Source organism: Corvus kubaryi, unplaced genomic scaffold (assembly GCF_017639235.1).
Source record: "Corvus kubaryi isolate FWS band 111438036 unplaced genomic scaffold, C.kubaryi_AGA036_p1.0 37312, whole genome shotgun sequence".
Classification (NCBI taxonomy): Eukaryota; Metazoa; Chordata; class Aves; order Passeriformes; family Corvidae; genus Corvus; species Corvus kubaryi.
In genome coordinates, this window is record NW_024581098.1 from 4,515,050 (window position 1) to 4,540,181 (window position 25,132).

The window sequence follows — 25,132 nt, forward strand, 5'->3', positions numbered from 1 at the left end:
TGCTCTGGAGGCTGTGGCTCCTAGTGGTGTAAAGGAAGGAGACACAATATAGTGTTCTGTGTTAGTGATGTCTTCTCCCTCATTAACACCGCCAAACAGATAACTGACACGATCAGAACAAGTAACTGTTTTTATCTGGATGTCTGTTTCATACAAGCTCAGTCAAATGAAACCTTCCTGTTGTACAGCCTATTAAATGCTCATGTGCTGTTAGGTTATTTTTCACCTTGCCTGTCCAGTTGAAATGGTGATTTGAGTGGAGGGAAGATTATCCTGGCGGTGCAGTCTTGCAACTTCCTGAGTTCCCTGACTCAGGGAAATCATGTGCCATCACCTTCCTTGATGGCAAAGGGTCATGGGCACAGAAGTTAAAAGGTTGTTGAAAGTCTCGTTGCTATGTCATCATGAATCACAGACTTTTGTTACTACGAAATATCCTAGTGTTATTGCAGGGGAAAAAAACTGAACAAGCATTTTGTAGTAGGCTCCAGGAGTAGTGATCTTTTCTAAAATTACGTATTTTGTGAGAAAATGCAGAAAATACATCCACACTAAATTTTCATTGAAAGCTTTTAACGCAGCAGTTAAATACTCAAGGCTAAGTGCCCTTCCTCCTTTTGGATAAGTTATAAGCAGTTATAGTTTTCTAATTAAACTTATACACATCATAAGGTGGATGCATTGTATTATGAATATACTGTAAAGAATAAATGTTTTTGTTTAAACAATGACATTGCATATAAGGTCATAGAGAAGGTTTATGAACAAAAAAACCTCCATGTATACCAGTGAACAGAATTGTGATCTCACAGGCTGTGAGGTTATTTTGCTGTATTATGGTGGCTGTGGTCCCGTAGCACATGTGTTTTCTGTGAGAAACATTTCTAAAGAGCTGTGAGTCCTCCCAAATCTGTCATAGTTGAAAGTGGTACAACTTCAACATTAGGATTAAAAAGCCTGTGTAGATTCCCTGAGATTTACTTTAGAAGGGAATGAAGTAACCAACAAAAATGAACCGTATTGAAGGTAAGTGTGCCCTGTGTTAACAACACCAGTAGCAACCCACCTCTTAACTAATTCTTTTAAACAAAACTGGGTTTTCATGTCACTCTTACTTTCCTAATAAACATCCCTAGCAAACCAGGAATGATCAGTACTTGTGACTGCTCAGATACCGCTCTGCTTCAGACATTTCTTGACACGTTCAGAAAAGAATCTGTTGATTCAATGATGAAAGTAATGCACCAACAACTAGAAGGGGTTGTGTATGGGTAGGAGTAACAGTGGAAACTCAACCCACAACATCTCACTGGGCTCTTGCCCAGTTTGGCACAGGAGCTGATAGGAACTGCTTCCCTGTTTCTGGAGTTGAAGATGTTGTATGACAGGCAGTGGGCTGGGTAGAACCTGCACGGGGCATTCACCACCCTCTGTCCATGCTTTCACTCTTGCATCCTGCTAAGCTACTCAAACTTGCATTTGCTCCTGATAGACATACGCTTTTGAGCATTTTCTATCAGGAACCCACCAGCTCTGGGTGAAAAGTGTGCTGTAATTTTCCAGGCCAGCTGCAAAAGGCCTCTTTGAAGAGGACTTCTGCAGAGGGCCAAAGGGAGGGAAGAGAGGGCCATTTCAAAGCTGAATTACCCCGTGGCTGAGTATTTTTATGCTTTTTAGACCTAACTGTCTTTAAGGTGCCTCAGACCTAATATGGGCATTATTTATTCTTTGTAATATAAAGAAAAGAAATTAATTTCATGGCTGTAAAAGTCAGAAATAACAACCAGAATTGGAACTTGCACTCAGCATCCCCCTTCTTGGTTTTATTTGACAGCTTAAAAGAAGCAAGTACATGCTGTTGCATTCCAATAACATTTATCTCAAGAGCTGTAATCAATGCTTGCTTTGTTATGTTGATCATGTTGTATACCAGGTAGGACTAAAAGTATCTGAAATCTGTGAGCTGTCTTTGGCATTGTGTATCTCATTTTTCTTTTCTGTCTTTCCAATTTGCTAAGTTTGCTGGAAATTTCATATAAAGACATGAACAATTCATGCATGCAGAACATATTGACTTCTTTTTTTCACTAACATTCATTGACCTTTTAGGTCAATAAATTTTGAAGTTGACTTAAGAAGTCAATATGCCTGATTTTAATTTAGATTAAGTTTTAGTCTGATTCAGCACTCTGCTTCCCTTTTTACAAATAATTTTTTTTAAAAAGAGCTTATAGCAATTTATTATTAAAAGGTATGTCAACTAAGAACTTTTTCCTGTAGTTCTGGGAATCCCTGTCTGGAACATAATTTTTTCGCTGTGTTCCTAATGCACCATATGGAAGTGACGTTCCAGCCTCCCGGTGTATACTCTGTCCTTCTCAACTGCTCCAACATCAATTGTAGAAAATGATACAGATAATTAAACAAAACTATGTGAATTTCAGGAACAAATGTTTTCCATTGCATTGGAATTTCACCTTACATGAGCAAATTTTACTTAAATTACATTTCCTTCTGACATTATTAATTCCATCAAGGAAGCTTTGTGTAATATTAATTACAGATACCAATTATATTATTTCATCTTTCCTTTTCATTGAAGCTTCAATGAAAATTCATCAAGTGAAGGACATGGTTATCATAATAATTTTTAAAATCCACCTCAACTCCCTTACCACATACACACAAAAAGTGTTAATAGCATTGAAAGTGCATGTGAGTGCATGCATGTGAGAGTGTACTTGTTAAAATTTGGTGCACAATACATCTGTGAGTACAAAGGAAGGGAGCATTTCCTCTGTTGCATTTTTGGTTTGCTGCCATGGGTGCTTTCCTTTGATAAAGTAATTTGGCACGTTCTTACAGAAATCCAAACAGTGGTATTAACTTACATTTTTTGTGATTTTTCAATCTGTCTGGTTATTTCAAATGACACTACTAGGGAAAAGACACTGTCATTTTAAGTAGCTGTAGTTTGCTCTTATGGAATTTTGACCAAATAGTATCATCAGCTGTCACATTACTTTAACTTCACTTACTATAATTGACAGGAAGAACCTAATTGTTTTTCAGTGGGGGGAAAAAAGCAATCAGAGAAATTATCAAACGGTATTTCAAACTTCAGCAATGAAGCAATAGGGGAAACTGGTTTACTGTGTGAAAATATGTCACTCCTAAGATAGCAACTGATAGCTGGCAGATTATAATTTTAAAACTGGAATTTCAACAGCTCATAAATCTAGGTATCATACAGCACATTTGAAGTACTAATTTGATGATTTAATAAAGGAAAACACTATAAATCATTAAAAAAATCTTTGAGGAAAGATCTGTAGGATATGTAGAGACAACATTGTGCACTGATTTTAAGTGTTAATACTTGCTTTTAGCATTGGCTTTCTGGATCTGATTTAGGCTGTAGAGCCAGCCCTCTTCATTTTGAATTAAATCCCACGTATGTTGATCTTTGCATTTAATGAGTACAGCCAATTCCTACTTGGGCTCATGTAACCCTGGATATTTTCTTTAGGGATTTGGAAATAAGGACAGAAAAATTGTGTTGCACATGTGACAGCTTTGTAAGCATTTGTACTTTCCCAATAATATCTGCCATGGTCTTGAAAATCCCCACTATATTTGCACAATGTACTATTGTGCACATGCCATGAAACTGCTGTCACATCTCTTGCTGATCCATGGTAATGCTTACTTGTAGGTTCAAGTATCTGCACCTTTGCTTCGACCTGCCCCTTCTTTGCTTGGTACTGGCATTGCTTTGTATTGTATTTGTGCAATGTATTGGCACATAGTTGCTTTCAGCACTGAGTAATTTCCTTTTGCATCTTCCATTTTGAATGTATATGGTTGGCTAGTTATTCTTTCTATGGTATTGTTCCTTTTCACTTTCTGTTTGAAATTGCATGATACTAGAGCTGAGAAACAATCTTCAAAGGGAATCCATGTTATTATGAGAAATGTTACAGGTTTTCCTTTTTTCTTCTAGGCATTGATTTTAAAGTAAAGCCAGTAATGTTTAATGATACAAGAGTGAAGCTTCAAATATGGTAAGTTTTAATTAGTATCACAAAGAAAGCCAACTAAATTGCATTATGACATGAAAAATCTCATCTACTTTTAATTGTGTGTCTTCATAGTGTGCAGGTGCTCCTACTAGGTCATTTTAAAATTTGAATTTAGCCTAGGAGAGTACATTTTTTTCAGTAACTAATGTAAGTTAAAAAGAGGATTCTCACTGGGTTGCTTTAACAATAAAACTTGCAGCATACCAACAAATGCAGATCTATGATCCATATGAAGTATATTTAATTATATAGGAACATGGAGGAAAGTGACAAAGCAAGAAGATGTTACATTTCATTACCCATCAAATGTATGTTCAAAAGGGTCACCAGGAGAAATGACTTTTGGTAAGATGAATCTTTGGGAATGTACACTATTTTTTGGTTTGGTTTAGTTTTTCTAAAGGGTATGTAGGGCTTCTGACATCTGGCTCTCCAGACATCTAATACAGAAGATTATCTCTATTTACCACTATTTCACTTCTCAAGGAGTAAATCTGTACATGAATTATCTGACCGGTGTTGGATCTGCAGTTATTCCATCTCAGGCTTTAACACAAAAGTATTACAGGGTTGTTTACAGCTTTCTTAAGGCGTAATTCATAGAATCATAGAATGTGCTGAGTTGGAAGGACCCATCAGGATCATTGAGTCTGACTTCTGGCCTTGCACAGGACACCAAGAATGACACCATGTACCTGAGAACATTATCCAAACGCTTCTTGAACTCTGTCAGGCTTGGTGCTGTGACCACTTCCCTGGGGAGCCTGTTCCAGTGCCCAAACACCCTCTGGGTGAAGAACCTTTTCCTAATATCCAACCTACCTGCCCCCAACTCAGCTTCAGGCCATGTCCTCAAGTCCTATCACTGTTCTTGAGAGTGAAGAGATTAGTGTCTGTCCCTCTGATTCCCCTTCTGAGGAAGTTGTAGACTGCAAAAAGGTCTCCCTTCAGTCTCCTCTTCTCCAGGCTGAACAAACCAAGTGACCTCAGCCACTCCTTGTATGGCTTCCCCTGTTCTCATGGGCCTCCTTTGGAGGATCTCTAAGAGCTTAATGTCTTATTTATACTGTGGCATCCAGACCTGCCCCCAGCACTCGAGGTGAGGCTGCCCCAGTGCAGAGCAGAGCAGGACAATCCCCTCCCTTGTCCAGCTGGCCATGCTGTGCCTGATGCCCCCGGGACAGGGCTGGCCCTCCTGGCTGCCAGGGCACTGCTGACTCATGTTCATCTTGCCAGTGGCCAGGACCCCCAGGTCCCTTTCTGCAGCCCTGCTTTCCAACATCTCATTCCCCAGTCTGTACACACAACCAGGACTGCCCTGTCCCAGGTGCAGAGTCCAGCACTTGCCCTTGTTAAACTTCACGCAGTTGGTGACAGCCCAGTCCTCTGATTTGTGGAAGGCTCTCTGCAGGGCCTGTCTGCTCTGGAGGGAGTCAGCAGCTCCTCCCAATTTCATATCTTTGGCAAACTTACTTATTATCACTTCAAGTCCTGCATCCAGGTGGATAATGAAGAGAGCTGGGCTGAGGATGGAGCCCTGTAGAACCCCATTAGTGACTGGATGCCAGCCTGATGTCACCCCATTCACTGCTGATGTAACCCTTTGTGCCTGACCTGTGGGCCAGTTGCTCACCCATCACTCACCATGGTTATCCAGCTGTGTGCTGGACATTTGATCTGGAAGGTACTGTGAGAGACAATATCAAAAGCTTTGCTGAAGTTCAACGAGATCATATCTATTGGCTTTCCTAGATCGACTAGATGGATTACCATGTTATAGAAGGAAATCATGTTCAACAAGTAGGACTTTGCCCTCATGAAGTTGTGCCGGCTGTGACCGATGAGTGTGTTGTCCTCCAGGTGTTTTTCACTATCTCCCAGAATAATATTTTTCATTATTTTACTGGGCACTGAAGTGAGACTGATAGGCCTGTAGTTTGCAGGGTCTTGCCCTTCCTGAAAACTGTGACAACTTTACCCAGCTTCCACTCAGCTGGGACCTCTCAGGACTCCCAAGACTACTCAAAAGCAGAGCAAGGCTTTGCAATGACATCAGCCACCTTTTTGAGAATCCTCAGATCAATCCCATTAGTCCTCATAGATTTGTAGGAATCCAGCTGGAGGAGCAGATCCCACACAATTTCAGGGTCAACTGGGAGTTGATCATTCTCACAGCCATGATCCTCCAGCTCAGGGCACTGAGAACCCCTTGGTCTGTCATCCATGTTGAAGACAGAGGCAAAGAATTTGTTAAACACCTCTGCCTTGTCCGTGTCCCTGTTGGTGAGGTGACCATCCTCATCCTGTAACGGGCTGATGTTATTTCTACACTGCCTTTTGCCATTCATATATTGGAAAAAACTTTTTACTGTCTCCCAGGTTTCTGGCAACTTCAACTCCAGTGTAGCTTTGGCCAGACAAATTTTCTCCCTACAGTGGCAAACAGCATCTCTGTATTCTTCCCATGTCATCTGACTTTGCTTCCACTGGGCATGCACCTTCCTTATTTATCTTATTTCCCATCAGGTTTCACTTACACAAATGATGTCAAGTCTCTGGGACTAGGCCAAAGCTTGGAGCTTATCTCATTTGTTCTTCTTGCTTGGTGTGTTAGTGTAGAAACGTTTCAGGTGTGGTACTTTGTAGCCAACGTCTCCTGAAGCAGATCGAGGGATCCCATTTGTGTTTGTTTCCTAAAGTTTTGGCATTGTGTGTAGGAATCTCTGTGTCTGTATTTTATGGCTTTTTCCCAAAACCTGTCTTCCACCTAAACCAGGTTGCTGTTTGTGTCACAGTTTACAAAGGGGTTGTCAGAATATGGGGATGTCATCTGACATCTGATTTTTTTAATCACCTGAGTTGTTTATATAAAAAAGGAATGGTGGGCTTGACATTACTCTCTGTTTTCAGCCACTGGCTTAGCTTCCCTAGTAGGGCTGAATTAGTCAGAATAGATTTCCAGTGTATTTCTTTTACTGCTATATCTGGCATCCAGATTTTCTCTCATCCCTATTTTTTTTGTTCCTTTCGTGTTAAGAGTACATAATTTAAAATTTGGACAATACTCCTTAAAGTGAAATAATCTTTCTTGGCGATTCTGCAGTTTGATCATCTCTTTTTTGTTTGCTTGGTTGTGTGTGTGTGATTTGTTACAATTTCTTTCAGGGATACTGCTGGCCAGGAACGATTCCATACACTTAGTACCAGCTATTTCCGTGGTGCACAAGGCTTTGTTCTCGTATATGACATCACAAATCTGAAGAGTTTTCAAAGTATAACAGTCTGGATGAACGACATATATGAGGTAAATATATCTGTCAGTGGTTGATCTCTTAGTGGAGGTAGTTAATGTGTCATTTTAAATGCATGAGATGTGTTCTTGTTCCTGTATGTTTCTAACCAGAATTTCTTGCATTTAACTCAGCACACAGTATGACAGTAGAATTACTGTCATCTGAAACTGGAACATGGTGTATATGTAGACAAGCCCATGGTGATGGAGGAATGTTTTCTGAAGTACTTCTAAAACACAGCTTCCAGTCCAGCTTTGTGCATGCTGAGTTATGGTGCTCTTGTCACTGCTGTGGCTATGCATAGATGAATCTCCATGAGCTCATCCTCGGATTTTAATTAGATTCCATATCAAAATTCCGTATCATAGCCAGTGATTTCCCTTTGCTAATTTCATTACTTCAGTGTAGTTACCTCATCCCAAGATCAAAGGGATTAAATACCATCTTTGTCCTTGCTGGATAGTCCTTGAGAGGATGGTTTCAGGAGGGAGGAAGTGGGATGGGAAGTTGTTTGGTTAGCTCAGCTGCTCGTGGTGCTGCAGCCAGAAATACGTGCTTTCATGTGACATAGGAAGTGATTCAACAGCACATGGCTGCCAGACGGGGTATGTGTTCCCACTGGAGCTTGTCAGAGCCCTCTGTCGTTCACTCTGACTTCCTAATGTGGTAGGGAACTAACACAGCTAAAGAAGTTGGGTGGTTTTTCTGCTCCATCAGTGAGTTTAAGAGGCCCATAGAAGGTCTGACACTTACTGGAGTTGGAGCAAGGTAAATTGGTAGGAGTAGGAAGGCCAGAAGAAGAATGTGTGGGAACAATGTGAAGGGAGGGAGGAGTGGGCAAGCCCTTAGACATGAGATCATTCAGCTGTGTGTAATCCTATATTCCAAGTCTTTTTGCTGGGTCTCTCTTGATGTCTTCTCAATTAGACAGAGGCAAGGCAGTTTTAGAATGGAATAGTTCAGCTGTAAGGGACCTTCAGTGATAATCTAGTCCAGCTGCCCAACCACTTAAGCGCTGACCAAAAGTTAAATTATGTTATTAAGAGCATTGTCCAGATACCTCTTAATTTGGCTTGGGGAACGGACCATCTCCCTAGGAAGCCTGTTGCAGTGTTTGACCACCCGCTCAGTAAAGAAATGCTTCCCAATGTCCAATCTGAATCTCCATGGCACAGCTTTGAGCCACTCCCACGTGTCCTGTCTCTCGATACCAGGGAGAAGAGATCAGTACCGTTCTCTCTACTTTCCCTCCTCAGGAGGCTGGGGGAGCAGTGAGATTGCTCCTCAGCAGTAGCACAGCAGCTTGTAGTTAGCATACTTGTGGAAGTTAGTGTAGGAACACAAGCAAGGTAGTGCTCTTTGTTGATTAAAATCAAGTAAATTTTCAAGCAGGTTTTTTAATACTCTTATGATTTGGTGGGGATATGACATGATGGATAGGAGAGTCCATCTTGGGGAAGGGGGCTTGAAATAAAACCATCGAATGCATTATTTTCTCTCTTCACAGCTTCAGTATACAGCTGAATTAATGAGCTACACGTGAGCATATATTCAATAATAGCTACATGGGATATCTTATATCATTGGTAAAACATTACATTCACATTATCTCACTATTAAAACCATTACTCTGGTGACCTCGTACATCATTACTCTTGACCTTGGAGTTGTCGTAGAAGTCTTAGTGGCAACAGAGCCTAACTGCAGTTAACATGTTACAAAGGAGATTCCATGACACAATATTCTTACTGGCTTGTATGCACACACTTTAAGCTAACACATCTGTTTTATTATTTTGTTAAGCAAAGCATGCGCCCTTCTTCTGTTGGCCACACAAAAGTCACAGCTGGATATGCCACTGGTTGTACAATTTCATGGTTAACAAAGATTTAGCTCAGCAAACAGTATGATAGCAGGTTTACTGTTACCTGAAACTGAAAATGTAAATTATCTGCGTATATCCATTTATATCTATCTATCTATCTATCTATCTATCTAAATTTTGACATAAAATACTGGTCTGTCTTCACACTGGCTCCAAAGGGGTTGTTTTGTCCTGTTGTCTTTCATTAGATCAACAGGGTGATTGATTCAGTGGGCTACAATGCACAACCACAAACACCAAGAAGGTGTCAGGGCTGTAATGGCTAGAGTGGAGGGAAGGATGGGACTAGCTCCTATGGCCACCACACAGTGCTTTAGTCAATCAGGAAATAACACCTGTGCAAACCTGCTCTCCGTTTGTGATATTTAAAAGCTTTCTTGTAAATGTACTCAAGCTGTTAATACTTAGACTATTAACCCTTGAAGGTACTTTGTTAAAGTTTAAAAAATGGAAAAATACTCAATCTAAAACAATTTCTAGGAATGTAAATTGCATGATTGATTGTACCAATCTCAAAACTAGCAATTAGTGTTGTAATAGAGCTAGATAGTAATAAAAAATTTAATTTAGTCCTAGTGGGATATCAATTTCTGAAGTGTCTTGGTGAAAATATATGGGGCCATTCATTGCAAAATAAATGTTTTTAAGCAGTAACTGTTAAAACACAGGGCATTTCATGAAAATTAATTACTTCCTGGAGGTCGGTGACATTCCTTGCATTTGCTTTGGTCTGTGAATGCAAACCAGTATTTAATTCCCCAAAAATGCCCAGAATAAAAGTGACTGTTGCTACAGCACCATTTAAAATATGCAAGTGTAGAAAAAATAAAGAAGTTTTTAAAAGGGAAGCAGAGAGAATACAGGTTTCACTAAATACCAGACTAATAGGTAATGTAAAGCTTGCACATGAACCAATCAAACAGAAATTTTGAGGCAATTCAGTTATTACATTATGCTCTCATTTTTTGGTTCTTTGCACATAAATATTTTAAACAGAAAGTTTTTTAGAAGTCTGTTCAGTGTGCTAAGCCATTTTTGCAACAGTTGAAAATAACAATCCAAGCAATTTAGCATTCTTAAAAACTCCCATTGATTTTATAAAAACTGGCCAGTCAGTGCAATTACAATCAGATTACCAGTAATGTTCTCGTTATATTTCAGTTATTTTAAGTGTGGAATACAGCAGCTTCATTATTAAAAATTAATTATTGTCCAAGGAAGTTCAAGACACAAATATGCTGCCATATCTGTATTGCTGTAAAATTTGAATTCAGAACTAGAGGAAATTAAGGAACATGACTGTACTTTTCAAAAGCTTGCTAGAAAAATATACTCACTCACAGATTAATATCTGAGGGCATTATTGTCAAGTCCAATATAGGGATATTGGATTTGTAATGCATTCATTAGGAGCATGATAATTGCAGGAAGATAACTTTAGAACCTGAAACCATTCTTTATTTGTAGGATTGCAGGTTATGTTCAATTTATTAAAGTGTTCCTCTTGTCTGCTGACATGGCTTTTAGCTACTGCATGCACCTGTTCTGAAAGGCTGATGCTGTTTGGCCTTTGAAAATTAAATACAGGCAGCTGTGTAACAAATCCATTTGCAGAAAGCAGCTATTTGCAGGATGTTTTGAACAAGATTCCAACTAACATTCGCAAAAAGTTCCTCACAATAGAGTGTTCAAATGCTCAAATAGGTGCCCAGAGAGGGTGACTTCAAGGAGACACCTAAAAGTCCATTCAACAGCGCCTTGAGCAGCCTGACCAGATTTTGAAGTTGGGCCACCTTTGAGCAGGGATTAGACCAGCTGTCTTCCAGAAGTCCTTGCCAACCTAAATCACTCCATTTTTCACACATGGCATCTGGGTCTCCAGAAATTGTTGAGATAGATGGTAGGTCCTTGTTTACTTCCAAATACCTTGGAAGTAAACTATTAAACTGGTTTTAATAGTGCTAGTCTCCTGGTGTGGCCATGCAGGTGGCGTTACCAGGTCCTAACAATTCTCTCTGTGCTAGAAGTTTTCTGCCATCTCAGAATTTTCTGCGTGGAGAAGAGAATTTTCTTTACTTGTGCAAGTCTTGGTGACAGTAGTGTTGTTGAAGTGTTGTTGAAGTTTACAGTTTAGTGTTGTTGAAGTACATTAACCTTCTATTTGTCCTCCCTGAAGAAGTGACCCCTCAGCCAGGACATGAACTGTATGGATTGTTGAGTTGCTGCCATTTCTACATAATGCTCTTTTTTGATTTGGTTCTTCTGGTGTGTTTGGGAGACTGGACTGTCTTTAAGTGTTTCTGCATCATACTTAAATAAAAGCAGCATAAGAAACTGCTTCACAAATGTAAATTAGTTTGACTTGAAACTCTTCTGAGTTTTTCTTGCTCAGATGGGAAAGGTTGATGTCAAAAGATCAAATTGTCCCAGTTCGTAGATAGGTTTGTCGTTACAGCTCTGATTAGAACTTAAAATTCTTGTTCTTGTCATTTTATTAAATTGGTTTATCTGTAGTCCTAGGTTGGTTTGGGGATGAATAGGTTTGTATCTACTGCCTTCTAAATTTGCTAATAGACAAATAAATTTTATCAGTCATTTATTTCCACTGAAGTCCTGGAAACCAGGCATTTGTAACTGAGGTCATAAGGTGGCACTTAGAAAAATTTGTGGACAGTCATGTACAGCAATCCTAATATGAACACTGCCCATGGGATGCTTTCAAAGAGGCTTTGAGGACAATCTGTTCTCAACAAATTGTTCTTCAATATTCCAAAGGGTAAGTTCCTTGTGTCATTGTCCAGTGAGTAAGAAGAAGTAGCTTCCCAGTTTTATGGCCTTCTCCAGCTCTGCTATCATTTTGATGTTTGACCATGTACATCTTCTTCAAATGTGAAAAACTGTATTAATGCTACATTTCTTCCTTAAATACAGACTATTTAAGTATTCCCATAGGGTGTTTCTCAGGTATGTGTTCTCAGTTTGACTGTTCGGACCTACAAACAAACTTTTGTTGCCTTTTCAAACTGTAATTAAGGAGTATCAAAATCGTGCAGCCCTTCACAACTACACCCTGGAGGTGTGGTGAAGGGACAAGGTGGTGTTCTGGAAAATATATCTCTGGATAGATAGCTTTATACAAGGTCTGGGTGAGCTCATAATCATCATGGCCGGTTTGCTGCAGGGGAGGCTGAGGTCATTCGTGGTAGGTCTGTGCTCACTATTTAAGAAGTGAAGGCATTGTTTCTTCCAATAACCTGTAAGTACAGATATGGTGTAGTTTTCTTATAGAAAAGGTGTCTGCTACTTTTCATACTCACATAAATTCACAGCACTTCTGGAAAATTAAAACTGCAGAAAAAAAAAGACCTAACATTAGAAAAAAACCCACCCAAATCCCCAAAAAATTACATACAAAGGGGATGAGCAAGATATTCTTGCTTTTGCATTTTTGATTTCTGTTAATAGCCTCATAGCCAGGTTGTGTATTTCCCTGGCTGGGTGGACATTAAGCAGTGGGATGAAGGGCACGGGTGGGTGGCCCCTGTCAGTGATGTGCTACAGAGACTGTGGTACTGTGATGTGAGTGTCCAGTGTTCCGAGTCCAGGATGTGGCACTGCTGAGTTTGAGGCTCTGCTGCTGCTCCCTCCCGTGGCCACTGCTCAGAGCAGCCTGGCTCCTGCTGCTGCCAGATCCAGCTGCCTGGGAACCTGGTGGAAGAAAAATGCTTCTGCCAAAACCTGGTGGCTCCAAGCTGTGCCAAACACTTGAGAAAACTTGGTCAGTCTCAGTAAATCTCTCTGCTCCAATTTTTACAGAGAAATACGGTGATAATGTTTTCCTTTTCAAAATAAAATAGTGTAGGTATTCTCCAGGTTCAAATTATATTTATTTTAAGCTTCAGTAAAATGTGAACTTTGAAATGTTAAAACCCAAAGAAAAACTGAGAGAGTGGTCCAAAAATTGGCATTTTTGTAGATACCAGAGCAAAACTTCATCTGGAAAGAAAAAATTATTTTTGCTTTGATGGAACTGATGAAATTTTTAATAGTACTTCTCCATAACATGGGGGAAAAATGTTTCCTGAGTCCATGAGCTTACTCAGTGCTGACTTGCATAATAGGATTATAACAACAGTAAAATAACCATCATCTTTTTAGCTATAGATTTTGCATTTGGAAAGCTTATTCCTGAGCTATAAATAACTGAGTATGAAAATACACAGCGAGCTTTTGGAAGCACTGAAAAGCCATATTTTTGGCCAGGTCAAATCAGTGTACCCGTGCAGGTTTGATGCCAGCTGAGCACACGGTCAAAATTCTGCCTAGTTGTATTGACTTAACTTTTTAAGACTTCATACAAATAAATTTTCAGAAATTAAAATGGACATCATTTTGACTTACAATCTTCATTTTTCTAAATGAAAGAAGCTGCAAGATACCATCTGTAAAAAAGGAGAACTGTAAGTGCTTTGGTGGAGGATCCAGACAAAGTGAGACTACATTAATGCATTATATTGATGTAGAAATAGTAATCATTTGCAGAAATAAATACTTTGTGACTGGTAGTACTGATAAATACTCACTGAAAGGCTTAGTACCTCAAACCTCATTTAAATTTTGTTATTGTTTGAAGCTGTTTAGAAAGAACATTCCTACTGCAAAAATTTGTGCTGTTTATACAGAAATTAAGTTACAGAATGAATTCAGTGGGTTTGTATATGCAGTATGCAAATATTTCCCTCTCAACTTTTAACTTCAGAGTGAAGTTAAATGTCACTCTTAAAACCGTCATCAACCTTCAGTCTTCTTTCAAATTAAAAGTTGATTATATAATGAGATTTAATTGTCTATTTACCCTATTTTGGGACTGATGTATGTGATTTTATGTAGGAGAGCCACTGATCTTAATGAGTGAAGTTTCAGTGCATTCGGAAACAGCCAACATTTTGGTCTATTAATCCAGGTTAGAGGAATTCATTATTTTAGCCCTGTACTTTGTACTCTTAGGAGGTTTGCTTCATTTTAATACTACATTTTCTTGAACATAAACTGTAGGTATGGAATAAGTCTAAGTGACTCTAAGAGGAGAATGGATTAAAAAAAAGAAATAGTGTTCCTTAATATTAAATTGTGCCTGCTGATGAAGTCTTCAAGTTGTTGTAAAAGTAGAAAGAGACTAAAAATAGTGTTCTTTCATCCTTTAATGGATAGAGGTTTTTCTCTGTATGGTTGTGACGGATTTTGTCTTACGGCAAAGTTACAAAAGTTAAGGATTTGACAGAGATCAGAGATTTCATCGAAGTCCCTGTAGAGAGATCTGCAGCCTGAGACCAGGTGTTTTGAGTCATCAGGGAAGCTGTGGGAGCATGTACCTCCAGAATAAAAGCCATGGCATCAGATTACGTTAGCTTCTGTTGTTTGTAGATCAAGACCCTTAAGTGTCCTTCATTTAAGCACCAAAAGGGGTTTTAAATATTCTGATTTTCATCAGGAATGTCAGTTTTCAAATTCCACATGCTGTTGCAGAGCTATTCCCTTTCCTTGTCATTATTCCAGTCACATATAGTTACAATGACTTATCTTAAAATAACACTGATGTAAAAAACCCAGTGCATTTCACAGTCATCATGCATGTGAGTGGATTAGAGGAATAGAGATGGAGACAAGGTCAAAAAGGTAGATTTTTCTTCCTTTTGGAATCAATGAGGTTTTTAAATTTTACTTCATTAAAAATCTATTGCTTTCTTCCTAGTGTCTTGGAATAATCAGACTTTTATGTTGAGTTTGAACACTTTGAAAGTAATTTTACTGTCTCTGTGCAAATTCAAGCACAGAGAGGTGCTCTTTCAGGTGCAGCAAATTCCTTCCCTTTTACTTGTGAGTGCTGGATGTAGACCAGAGTCATATGCCAATCCATGAATCTATTACTTTAAGGAGGGCAGTGTCTGTGAATTCAGGGTATTTCCAGTCACTTTAAAGCCTCAAGATGGAGCATTCATCAGAAGATGGTGCCCATGCACCATATACTTTATATCTTACGAAAGAGGTCGGAAATTACACGTGGCACTTCTAAGTAGCTTTTTTCTGCTCTCTGCAATCTTGCTGTTTTCCTCCAAATCCCAGTAACTGGTGGAAAATATTTGCACATATGAAGGTCACAACAGAATTTAGCCTTTACTTTCAAGGAAATGGAGTGCTGAAGGTTAGTGTGAGCTGAAGATGAAGGGCTTTTGTTGTTTGCTTTTTTCTTACTTGACACTTATTAATGCTGGTTCTCTTTTAGAAAGCAGGTGATGAAGTGGACGTAATACTGTTGGGCAACAAGTGTGATAAGGAGTCAGAACGGGTAGTTCCAAAACAGAAAGGAGAAAAGGTATCTTTGGTACTTTCTTTGGGTCCTCCTGAGTTTCTTAGTGTGTGACTGTGAGCTGTTAAACTGAAAATGGTAAAAAGCTCCTGAATTCCAAAAGTTCTATTAGGACTTGCTCTAGAAGAGCAGTTGTAGAGTTCTGGAGTGTTGGAAATACATTAAGTAATTCCTAGCTGATCTCTTTAGAATACTGATTTTTCTTTTAAAGGTTAAAATGCACTTTAAAAGTTTTAGGTGCTACAGTAGAAATCTTATACAGAGTCTTCATTTTCAGAGTATTGTTGTAATGTGGAATATTAAAATGTAATACATTCTGCATAATTTTTCTGATACCACCCATCAGTGGTATTTTTGCTATAGTCTGACTATAAAGAACTATTCTGGCAGCCTGTGCAAAGTGATCTGCCTTGTCTGTGGATAGCTTTAAAGAACACTGGACAGATACTGAACATCCAGCTCCCCATAACTGCATATCTGATGTGTAGGTGAGACTACAGCAGAGTTTATAGCTGCTGACCATGAGTAGGGGAAGAACTTGCTAAGTGGGGAGTGCTGTTCTAAAGGGAATGGCAAATGTCTCTCACTGAGAGCCAGTGAGGAAATTCAGAAGTCATGCTATGACAGAAGAAATGGTATAATAACTAAATATGCAGGAGAGCATGTCCTATATACCAATAACTTTTGCTACTACAAACTGTATGCATCTGTTCTCTGAAACTTGGAATTAGCCCTCCTGCTATGCTTTCAGGCATGGTGAGTCAGGCAGGATGTCTCATGTTTAAAGAAAAACACAGCTTCTTGCCAATTATATAATCCCAGATTAGGGAGCTTTAAAAAAATAACACCACCTTTTGGACAGCATTACACTCCTGAAAGTTCATAGTTCATAGGCAAGATGTTTTCAGTGTTAATGTACCATATCTATGTACAAGGAATTAGGTTGCTGAAAAACTCATGTTGTATTCTCACACAAAGAAAGCACTGTCAGAGACTTAGAGAGTCACTGGATGTATGTGCACAAGAGGGCAGTAGTAGGGTTTTGCATAGGGTGTTAACCATGACATTTTCTGACTTCTGGGTTCTTAACCATGCACCCAAAATTCCTCTTAATGTAGCACTTTTTTTTCAGAAACAAATCATTACCTCCTCCCCAGTTAGTCTGCTTTCTAGACTTCCCCTGTGTTTTGAGGCAAGGCAACTCTTGTATTATCCTATTTCTTCTTTTAATGTGATTTACAAGTGCTGAAGGATCTGACTGAGTGTGCTGGAGGAAGATTCCATTAGCAGAGAGACAGTAATTGTCCTCTCATTCTAAAGAAGAAAGTATCCATATTAAGAGGGGAGAACAGTTTGATTCTGACTTTGACAAATAATAACTCATAGCTACATATTTCATATTACCCTGATAGTATGAGCTTTAAGTATTATTCTCTTCAGTTTCTTGCACAGAGGAACCCTAGATTCCCTGGGAATCTCATCATCTGTATTGGCATTTCTGTAAAAATCTGTTGTAACTGAGTGGTTGTCGTATATAATTTCATTTCAATTTAATGCTGAGAAATTTTTTTGTTGTTTCTTTTTGTACAAAATAATGTAATAATTCATGTTGTACAAACTTATGTAATTTTGATCACTCCAAAATTGAGATATTTAATTTTAACACTATGAAAATTAATTTTCTTGCATTAATTGCTTTTTACTCACTTTGACTAAAGTTTTAACTCAACCTTCTTGGGCTCCTCTGTTCACTCCCCAATATCATTATCTTTTTCGTTGAAAGATAAAAATGTTGAAGGTTATATGACTTGGTAGAATGTGGCTGGTTTTCTCCTATGAAATCTTTCTAACAGAAAAAGCCAAGTAAAATTTTCTTCCTTTTTTTTTTTTGCTTTTGCTGTCCTCATAACTGAAGCTGATTTATAGTTTCAAAGCTGATTTTTCACATGTAATACAACTCTGCACAGTTTAGGAATATTTCAGACATATCTCTGATTCAACACTAAGAAATCATACCAGCACTTTGCTAGGAAGTAGTATTAGCATTACTTATTTTATTGTTGTATGTAAGATATGATCTTACTTCACACAAATTCTCTGAACTGTTATCAAAGATATTATAAAATATCATTTCCCAGTAACATAATTCCCACAGGTTTGTAGATGGATTTAGGTATTTTATTCATGGATCTATTCAAGATGCTCCCAAAGGAAAATGAAATAGTTCTTTGAATATGCCTGTCTATTGTCTTTAGGAGAGGGAGTAGCCAAATACGTGTTCATACTTTTGAGTGCTGTACCACTGGACTAGTGGGGGTTTTTCCATTGAGCTGCATTTTTGGAGGAGTTGCTTGCCACAGAATTTAGCAGTATGCAGGGTAAAACGAAAAAATGCATACATTAATTTTCTTCAGTCAATATTGTGCACATATAGAGAAAATGAGGGTGCATTAATAGATGTAGTAGGCAATGTAGTAACATGATACAGAGAAGGCTCAAGTAGTCAAGTTTTCTTTGTTTGATTTGATTTGGTTTTTCTTTTCTTTGATCTTCACAAATAGAACTTGCTCCCAGGCCTCTGCAGGTACTGTCATGGTTTTGTAAGGAGCAGGTCAACCAGCAGCAGGAAAGCTTTGGATTAGAAATTGCTTAGGAAATTTGGATGTGCCCATAGACATGATGAAGTTCACCCAGTTGTGCTGAAAGAGCTGATCATTGTGATTTGAGCCGCTGTCAGTCAACTCTGAAAAATCATGGTGGTTGGGAGAGATCTCTTTTGACTAGAAAGATGCCAGCATGATTTGTATCTTTTTAAAAGGCAAGGAAGAAGGTTCAGGGAGCCAGTCAGCCTTGCCTCAGTCACATTGTTCGACATCTTCATTGGTGATCTGGCTGATGATAGAGGGAGATTTGCATGTGACATGAGATTAAGGGGTGTGACTGGCACACCACACGGGAGAACACCAATTCTATGGGACCTTGATAAACTTGGGAACTGGGCCAGCAGAAACATCGTGAAGTTCATGAAGCGCAAAGATTTGCACCTGTGATGGAATAATCCAAGTCACGAGTCACTGCCCTGCTACGAAAGACTCATGAGTTAAAATTAACACCAGCTTGAATATAAGTCAGCAAAGGCTTCAAAGGTGCTGGGCTATGTTAGAAGGGTAATGGATGTAGATCTAGGGAGACTATTACCCCCTTACGTAGTGCTGGCAGGGCCACATGGAACATTGTATCCAGCTTTGGCTCTTCGCTGTGAAGAAGGGTGTTGAGAAACTGCAGCTGGTCCAGCAGACAGGTACAAAGGTGATTGGGGTCTAGTACCAGTATTCCATGAGGAGAGGGAGCTGGGTAAAGAGCAGGCTGAGGAGCAGTTACTGGTCTACAGCAACTGAAGTGGCACTAGAGGAATGACAGAAATAGACTCTTCTCAGTAGAGACAGACAATAAACCAAGGGGCAGCAGACACAAGTCCTGGCTTGGGAGGTTCATGTTGGAGTTGAGGAGAACTATTTGCACTAGAAGGGTGATGTAGCCATGGAGGAGGGTCCCATAAAGACTACAGAATCTCCATCATTGGTGGATTTCAAGACTTTTGTAGACAAAGCCCCAGCTGACCTAGTCTTGTGTGGGCAGTAGCCTCATTTCAAGTGGGGTTATCTTTCAAAATTTTTCTGTGATTCCATGATTAAAGGGGTTGGTTTGTGTTCATCAGAGTTTGTGCGTAGGTAACCTCTAGGAACCTGTTACATGATACAAGGAAGGAAAAGGGCTGTTTCATAGTAGTTTCTGTGTTCTTTATAATCAGCAAACCAGTTTTCTCTACTTTATTAGCCCAGTATTTTTTTATTGCTTGTATTTTTCTTTAGGACCCATTATGCGTCATTGTTTTGTACTGGCAATAGTCAAATGATCTCAACTTTCTGTAACAAGTTGCTGCAGTACCAAAAACAGTTCGCAGCAGTCCACTGAGTTTCAGAATCCCTTATGAAGTGGTCTCTGTCTAAAGAATCAGTTAGATCTCATCTTTATTTTCAGAATTACATTTGCTTGTAGCATTTTGGAAAGGAAACCATTTTGCTTACTTTTTTTTACCTTTAATCTTTATTACATTTTGACTGAAACTTTGAAGTCTGATTATTGTATCTGCATCTTCATGCCTGATTTTGGAATTTTTGTCAAATGTTGATTAGTTACTTCTAGACCTCGTTGAAAGCAAACAGAAGTTACCAACATTAGACTTTTTATCCTAATGGAGAGCCTTCCAAATAAATCATTAAGTGGTCAGTAATTATAGGATTTTTCTATACATTGTAAGCAGTGGGGTATTTTCTTTGCCTGGGATTATCTTCTCCAGATGTATTCTAAGAAGAGATCCATTGCAATGGGAATAATTGCAATGAGAATAGACTCTCCCAGTATGGGTTCTTTGGCATATTTGTTCCCACCTTGGCCCCTCCCATGTGAGACGATGCAATTGGTTTTTTTTCTTCTTCTCCATGTATTTAACTGTATAAAGTAGAAAAATTTAGGACCTTAAAAAAACATTAGTTTCGTTGTGTTAGGGTTCTGTTCTTCATGCCAACATAATTCAAAGCTATTTCTAATTGAAATACACTGGAAATGAGACAACAGGAGTAAATTAAATAAACCCAACCATTGTAAAGTCTATGCTGCCCTTGTAAGTATTTTCTTCTTTGCCTTTTACCATAATATATTTTTGCATGCATATGTTTTCTTTGCTTGCCTGTTACCTCTGTGTTTCTCTCTGTCTAGCATAAAGGAACATATTTTTTTTTCTATTTCATCATTCCAATTTTTTTCAACAGTTTTTGTCATATTTTTATCTGCAGGCACTCCATTAGTGTTTTTTGTGTTTATTCCTTTTATTTTAGTGTTTATTCCTCTAAATAATTGCTTAGGAGACAGTTCATTTTCCAAATAAATCACAACACTGAGAACAGACCCACTGGAGTTTATTCTTGTTATTTACAAGTAAAGAAAGGTTTAAAAAGCTGTTTTGAAAATGCAAAAATTTAGGAAGAATGGTTTAAGAGTTACCTGAAATTTGTAGACTGAGGATGAATATAGAGTACTTTACTGAGCAGTCATGTATTTAATTAGTGTTTTTAATAGTGTGTTAGAAGCAGTCAGAACACCTCCATATCTCTTGCTACTAGCATAAGGAACTGATTTTTTTCCTAAAGAATGTTCATCCCATTTCCTACATTTGTTTTTCAGCTTGCTTGGGAATATGGAATGCCATTTTTTGAGACCAGTGCTAAAGAAAATGTGAATATTGAGCACGCATTCTCAGTCTTGACTAAGGAAATCCTGGAAAAGGTAGGCTTCTTTTCTAAGTAGAAAGAAAATGGGAAATTTTTCTTGACAGATTGGGTAAACAAGGTTGTAACTACAGAATAGTTTTAGCAAAGCACAGCCAGTGCTGGTTTTGCATTACAGAGTTAATGTTTTGGGGGGATCCTGTAGCTGCAGGCATACAGAGGAGAAACGTGGGAGAGAAGAATCGTGGGAGAAGAGAAAAACAGAAGAGGCAAGCAAGTACAATACAGTTCAGAGAGAAAGTGAAAATTCAGGAAGGCTGCATTTGTGGCTTTATTTCCCATGCTTTTCTTTAAGAGAGTGGTTAACAGCTCCAGAGTAGTTCCACTTCTGTGCCAAGGAGATTCCTCTTTCCTCTAGGTTTCTGTAGAGCGTGCACGCAGTGAAGATGCTGTATGATGGTAGAATCAGTGGAGCTTTTATGTTCAGCAATAAAATGTTTTATCCAAGGTTCATAGCTGTTTGTTTGGCTGATTTACACTAGTGCTTTTGAAGTTATCAGGGCCTAGATTTGAGTTAATTAGTGGTAGAATCAATATTGTAGCTGTCAGAGTCAGCATCTCCAACTTGAGTGTGTTGGCTTAAAGGTCCTTACTCCTCAGAGTTGCAATTCTTTTGTAGGACTGAATTATTGTTCATTAGCTCTGAAAATGTTTCGCATTGCAACTTATTTTTAGACAGTAGAATATTATTTTAGACATTAATAGATGTTCTTCATGCAGTGCATTATCACTGCCATTCATCACCAGTATTAGGTATACAAAACTAACCTTCCACTCCAAATACTCTTGAAGTCATAATAAAGATGAATGAGCAAAATTACTGACGAAGTCACAAATAACAGTGTTTTGATTAAGTAGCTATAGGGGTTGGTCAGAATAATAGCTCAGGGTTGGACTGCTTCTAAATCGGGGTCCTGTCATACTACATAGTAACACAAGCTGTAGCTGGTTATTTTGGGGAAGGAAAAAAAAGGCAAAAAAATCTTTTGGTTACTTTAACATGAAAATGAAGCACAGCAACTGAACAGTCAAATAATGTTTAGAACAGGAGAATAATGGCAAGCCCTTGAGTTACTGAGCTTGTTGGAAAAAAGTCTCAAGTAAGATAACTGATTTTGTTGTAAATGAAAAAGACATTGTCTACTGTAAATAGAGAATATATTGTTAGTATGAAACATGAAAACTACAAAACAATATCTGTGATCGTAACTGCTGCAAAGACAAATGTGAGAAGTGAGCATTTCTGCAGAGTGTATTTGGATGATATCTAAGAGAATTCTCTGCACATGCAGAAATGATGTTTGGGTATTTTTCACATTAAGATTGCCTACACTTATTTTACTGTAAGTGAAACTTCAGTATTCCTACTCACCTTTATGAAAATTCATGGGTTTTGTAGTGTGGACATGGCAAAAAAATTCAGACCACGTTCAACATGTTGTACTGCTGATTGGTTTTAATTAGAACTGCTTTGAACAGTTGTATGCTCTGCATGTATGTGTGTTTGGAAAACGTGCCCATGAGGATTTGTCATATTTGTCTGTAGTAACGTTTCACCTTAGCTAAAAATATTTGGAATCCTGATGAGGCATCATGTACCATTACTTTGGTGTATAATTTGCCATTTTTAGTAAAATGCATTGTTGATTTAAACAAGAACCCCTTTAGCCCAGTTGGTTATACCACTGGCCTGATAACAAAGAGTTTGCGGTGGAAAAAAAAAATCTACCTTACAGTTTCATCATGGTTTTCAGGTTCGACAAAATAATTTGCCTGTTCACAAAACTGTGAAATCTGAATGTAGTACTTGAATTTTAACTTCCTCTAACTGATGAAATTTTGGAGAAGGGAAAATGCAGTAGCAAGTGTGACTAGTAGCTGTGAAAAATGACATGATAGATGCCAGTCTGAGATCATTTCAGTCGTACATCCATTTGGTAGTGGTGAAATATGTATTTGCTGATTGTAAAAAGGAGATACAGCTTTGCTCAGTGTTTTGGCCTAAGGCACCTATGTCTGGGGATATCGGGCCTCCCTTCCCTCTGCAATAGGACCACCTGTCCCAGACTGATGAGATGCTTCAGTGGAAGCATGTCAGTGCTTTCCCAGTCCCACAGAAGAAAGGAACTCCCTAGAACAGTCTATTATGGCCATGCTTTTGGGAAGTGCGTGAAGCTTACTCAGAGGTAAGATAAATAGGCAGGGCAGGCTGGCAGGCAGTAGACCATTCTCAGATGCATTGCAGTAGACTGTATTAATCCAAGGAAGTCTAGGACTTTTTATATACACTCTTGCTTGCCGTCTACTGTGGACATTTCCTTAGTAACTTAATCTACACAAAACACTCCTATAGATGGGGAAGATTGGTGTCCAGAGTTATAGAGCTCATAAAGAAGTACTAAGCTTCTTGATCCTTTTGAAATTTAGAACAGGTTGTGGTTCAGTGGAGGATTGTGGAAAAAAAAAAATTAAAAAGTTTCGGACATTTAAACAACACAAAACAAAAAAGGGCAGGTGTTTGAGTGTATTGTCACTATTTTGTGCTCATCATCCCATCTCTTCTTTTGAAGTTTTTCTTGTAGTGGGCTTAAGGGAGAGAGAAGACTTCTGTGTCCCAGTGATCTGGATAGCTAAAGTGCTGCTTGACCTTTCAGATACTTTCCATCCCAGCCATTCTATGCTGGGTCTCAGTTCTGCAGCTCTAATTTACATGGGCAGTCTCATTAAAACCATCAGATGTTTTTTTGACAGCTTACATTGGTGACAGCTAAGGAGTCATGCCATATTTCTGAGAACTCCCAATTTCCAAGCCAATCAGTTAATAATAACTGAATGCAGTACTTGAGTTTTAACTTCCTCTGACTGACAAATTTTTGGGGAAAGGCAATAGTAACTGATCTGATTGTATTTGAAAGGCTGCTGTGGAAATAAATGTTAATGACACAGATTATTCCAGGAGTTTGCTTAGACATGTTGATAAATAACAGTATTTTATTTATTCACAATTCTTATGAATCTCAGATATGCCTAAACCTGTTCATTAATAGATGACAGCTGTTCTTTGACAATGCTTCTGGTTTCCAGTGAACTATTTGTACTTGTGAGTCAGTCTTCTAAAAACAATCAAAACCAAAAAAATACCACCCAGAATACAGTTAGCATTTGCTCTTCTGTGTTCTTTGGTTTCATGCCTGACAAGCAGTAGTGTTCTCAAGCAGGTTTTTAAAAAAATATTACAAGCATTTTTATATGTCCTTGTGTGTGTGATTGTTGGTATTTTTCTAAACTAGAATCAGGAAAGAAACTCCATTTAAAAAAAAGGGGGAAAAAAAGATAATGAAGTTATCACCTTTTTCTGAAAACTGCAATAAAACTAACCAAAACTTACGTTCTTCCTACCTCCCAAGAGTGATTGACTACTAAGATTATTTTAATCATATTAAATAAACATATATCTGCTGAGTAGAGAACAGTGAAAATCCATTTAAGACCTTGCCCTGTGCTGTTGAGAGTAACATTTAATGTTTAACAGCTGGATGTCATTCGAGACGAACATTCAGAAGTAGCAGGCCTCAATTTTGCCCTTCCTTCATTTCTTTACATTTCTTTCCTGTGGCAACAAGATTTTTGAGATTATACTGTGTTTCCTATTCCTTTGCTCTTAAAGTACCTTTGGAACTTGTTAGCTGATTTTAAACAATTTTGACAGATCAGACTAAAATATATTTAAGTTCCTGAGTAGTTCCTTGAAAATAAGGTGAGAGGCAGAGTACTCTGCAGAAGGAAAGTCTCCAGGATTAGTTCATAGAATATTAAATAGAGACCACTACATAGAGAGACTGAAAAATGCTTCAACCAGCCACTCCAGCTGGAGTTTGCATCACAGATATCAAATTTAATTCACTTCAAGACCCAAATCCATAGGAAGTCGGATTTCATTATTGCTGAGGTTCATGGAATTGTTAGTTTGTCTAAAAGATCCCTGTGTCTCCAGCAGTGCATACTCAGTGTTTCTTTATTATCCTCAGTCATGCATGGAGCCCCAGGCTTTATTTGCCCTTTATTTATCTTGTACTGACCACAGAATATTAATTCCTTCAAGAGGTTTTTCATAATGCTTGTACTGCTGTACTTTAGATCCATTTTAGATTTTATCT

The 25,132-nt window shown here is 38.5% G+C and overlaps 1 protein-coding gene across 2 annotated transcripts in view; it reads left to right on the plus strand.

The window, feature by feature from the left end:
* Nucleotides 1–995: 995 nt before the first annotated feature.
* LOC121665154 (ras-related protein Rab-10-like) overlaps nt 996–25,132 on the plus strand; it is a 29,559-nt gene continuing 5,422 nt past the window's right edge. The window contains exons 1-5 of one of the 2 annotated variants that reach the window (XM_042029092.1): nt 996–1,026; nt 4,004–4,064; nt 7,248–7,386; nt 15,544–15,633; nt 20,872–20,973. In XM_042029092.1, coding sequence (XP_041885026.1) covers nt 1,011–1,026; nt 4,004–4,064; nt 7,248–7,386; nt 15,544–15,633; nt 20,872–20,973 — 408 coding nt within the window. In that variant the 5' untranslated portion in view covers nt 996–1,010. The remainder of the gene's footprint in view (nt 1,027–4,003; nt 4,065–7,247; nt 7,387–15,543; nt 15,634–20,871; nt 20,974–25,132) is intronic. The other variant, XM_042029093.1, reaches the window with a different exon arrangement.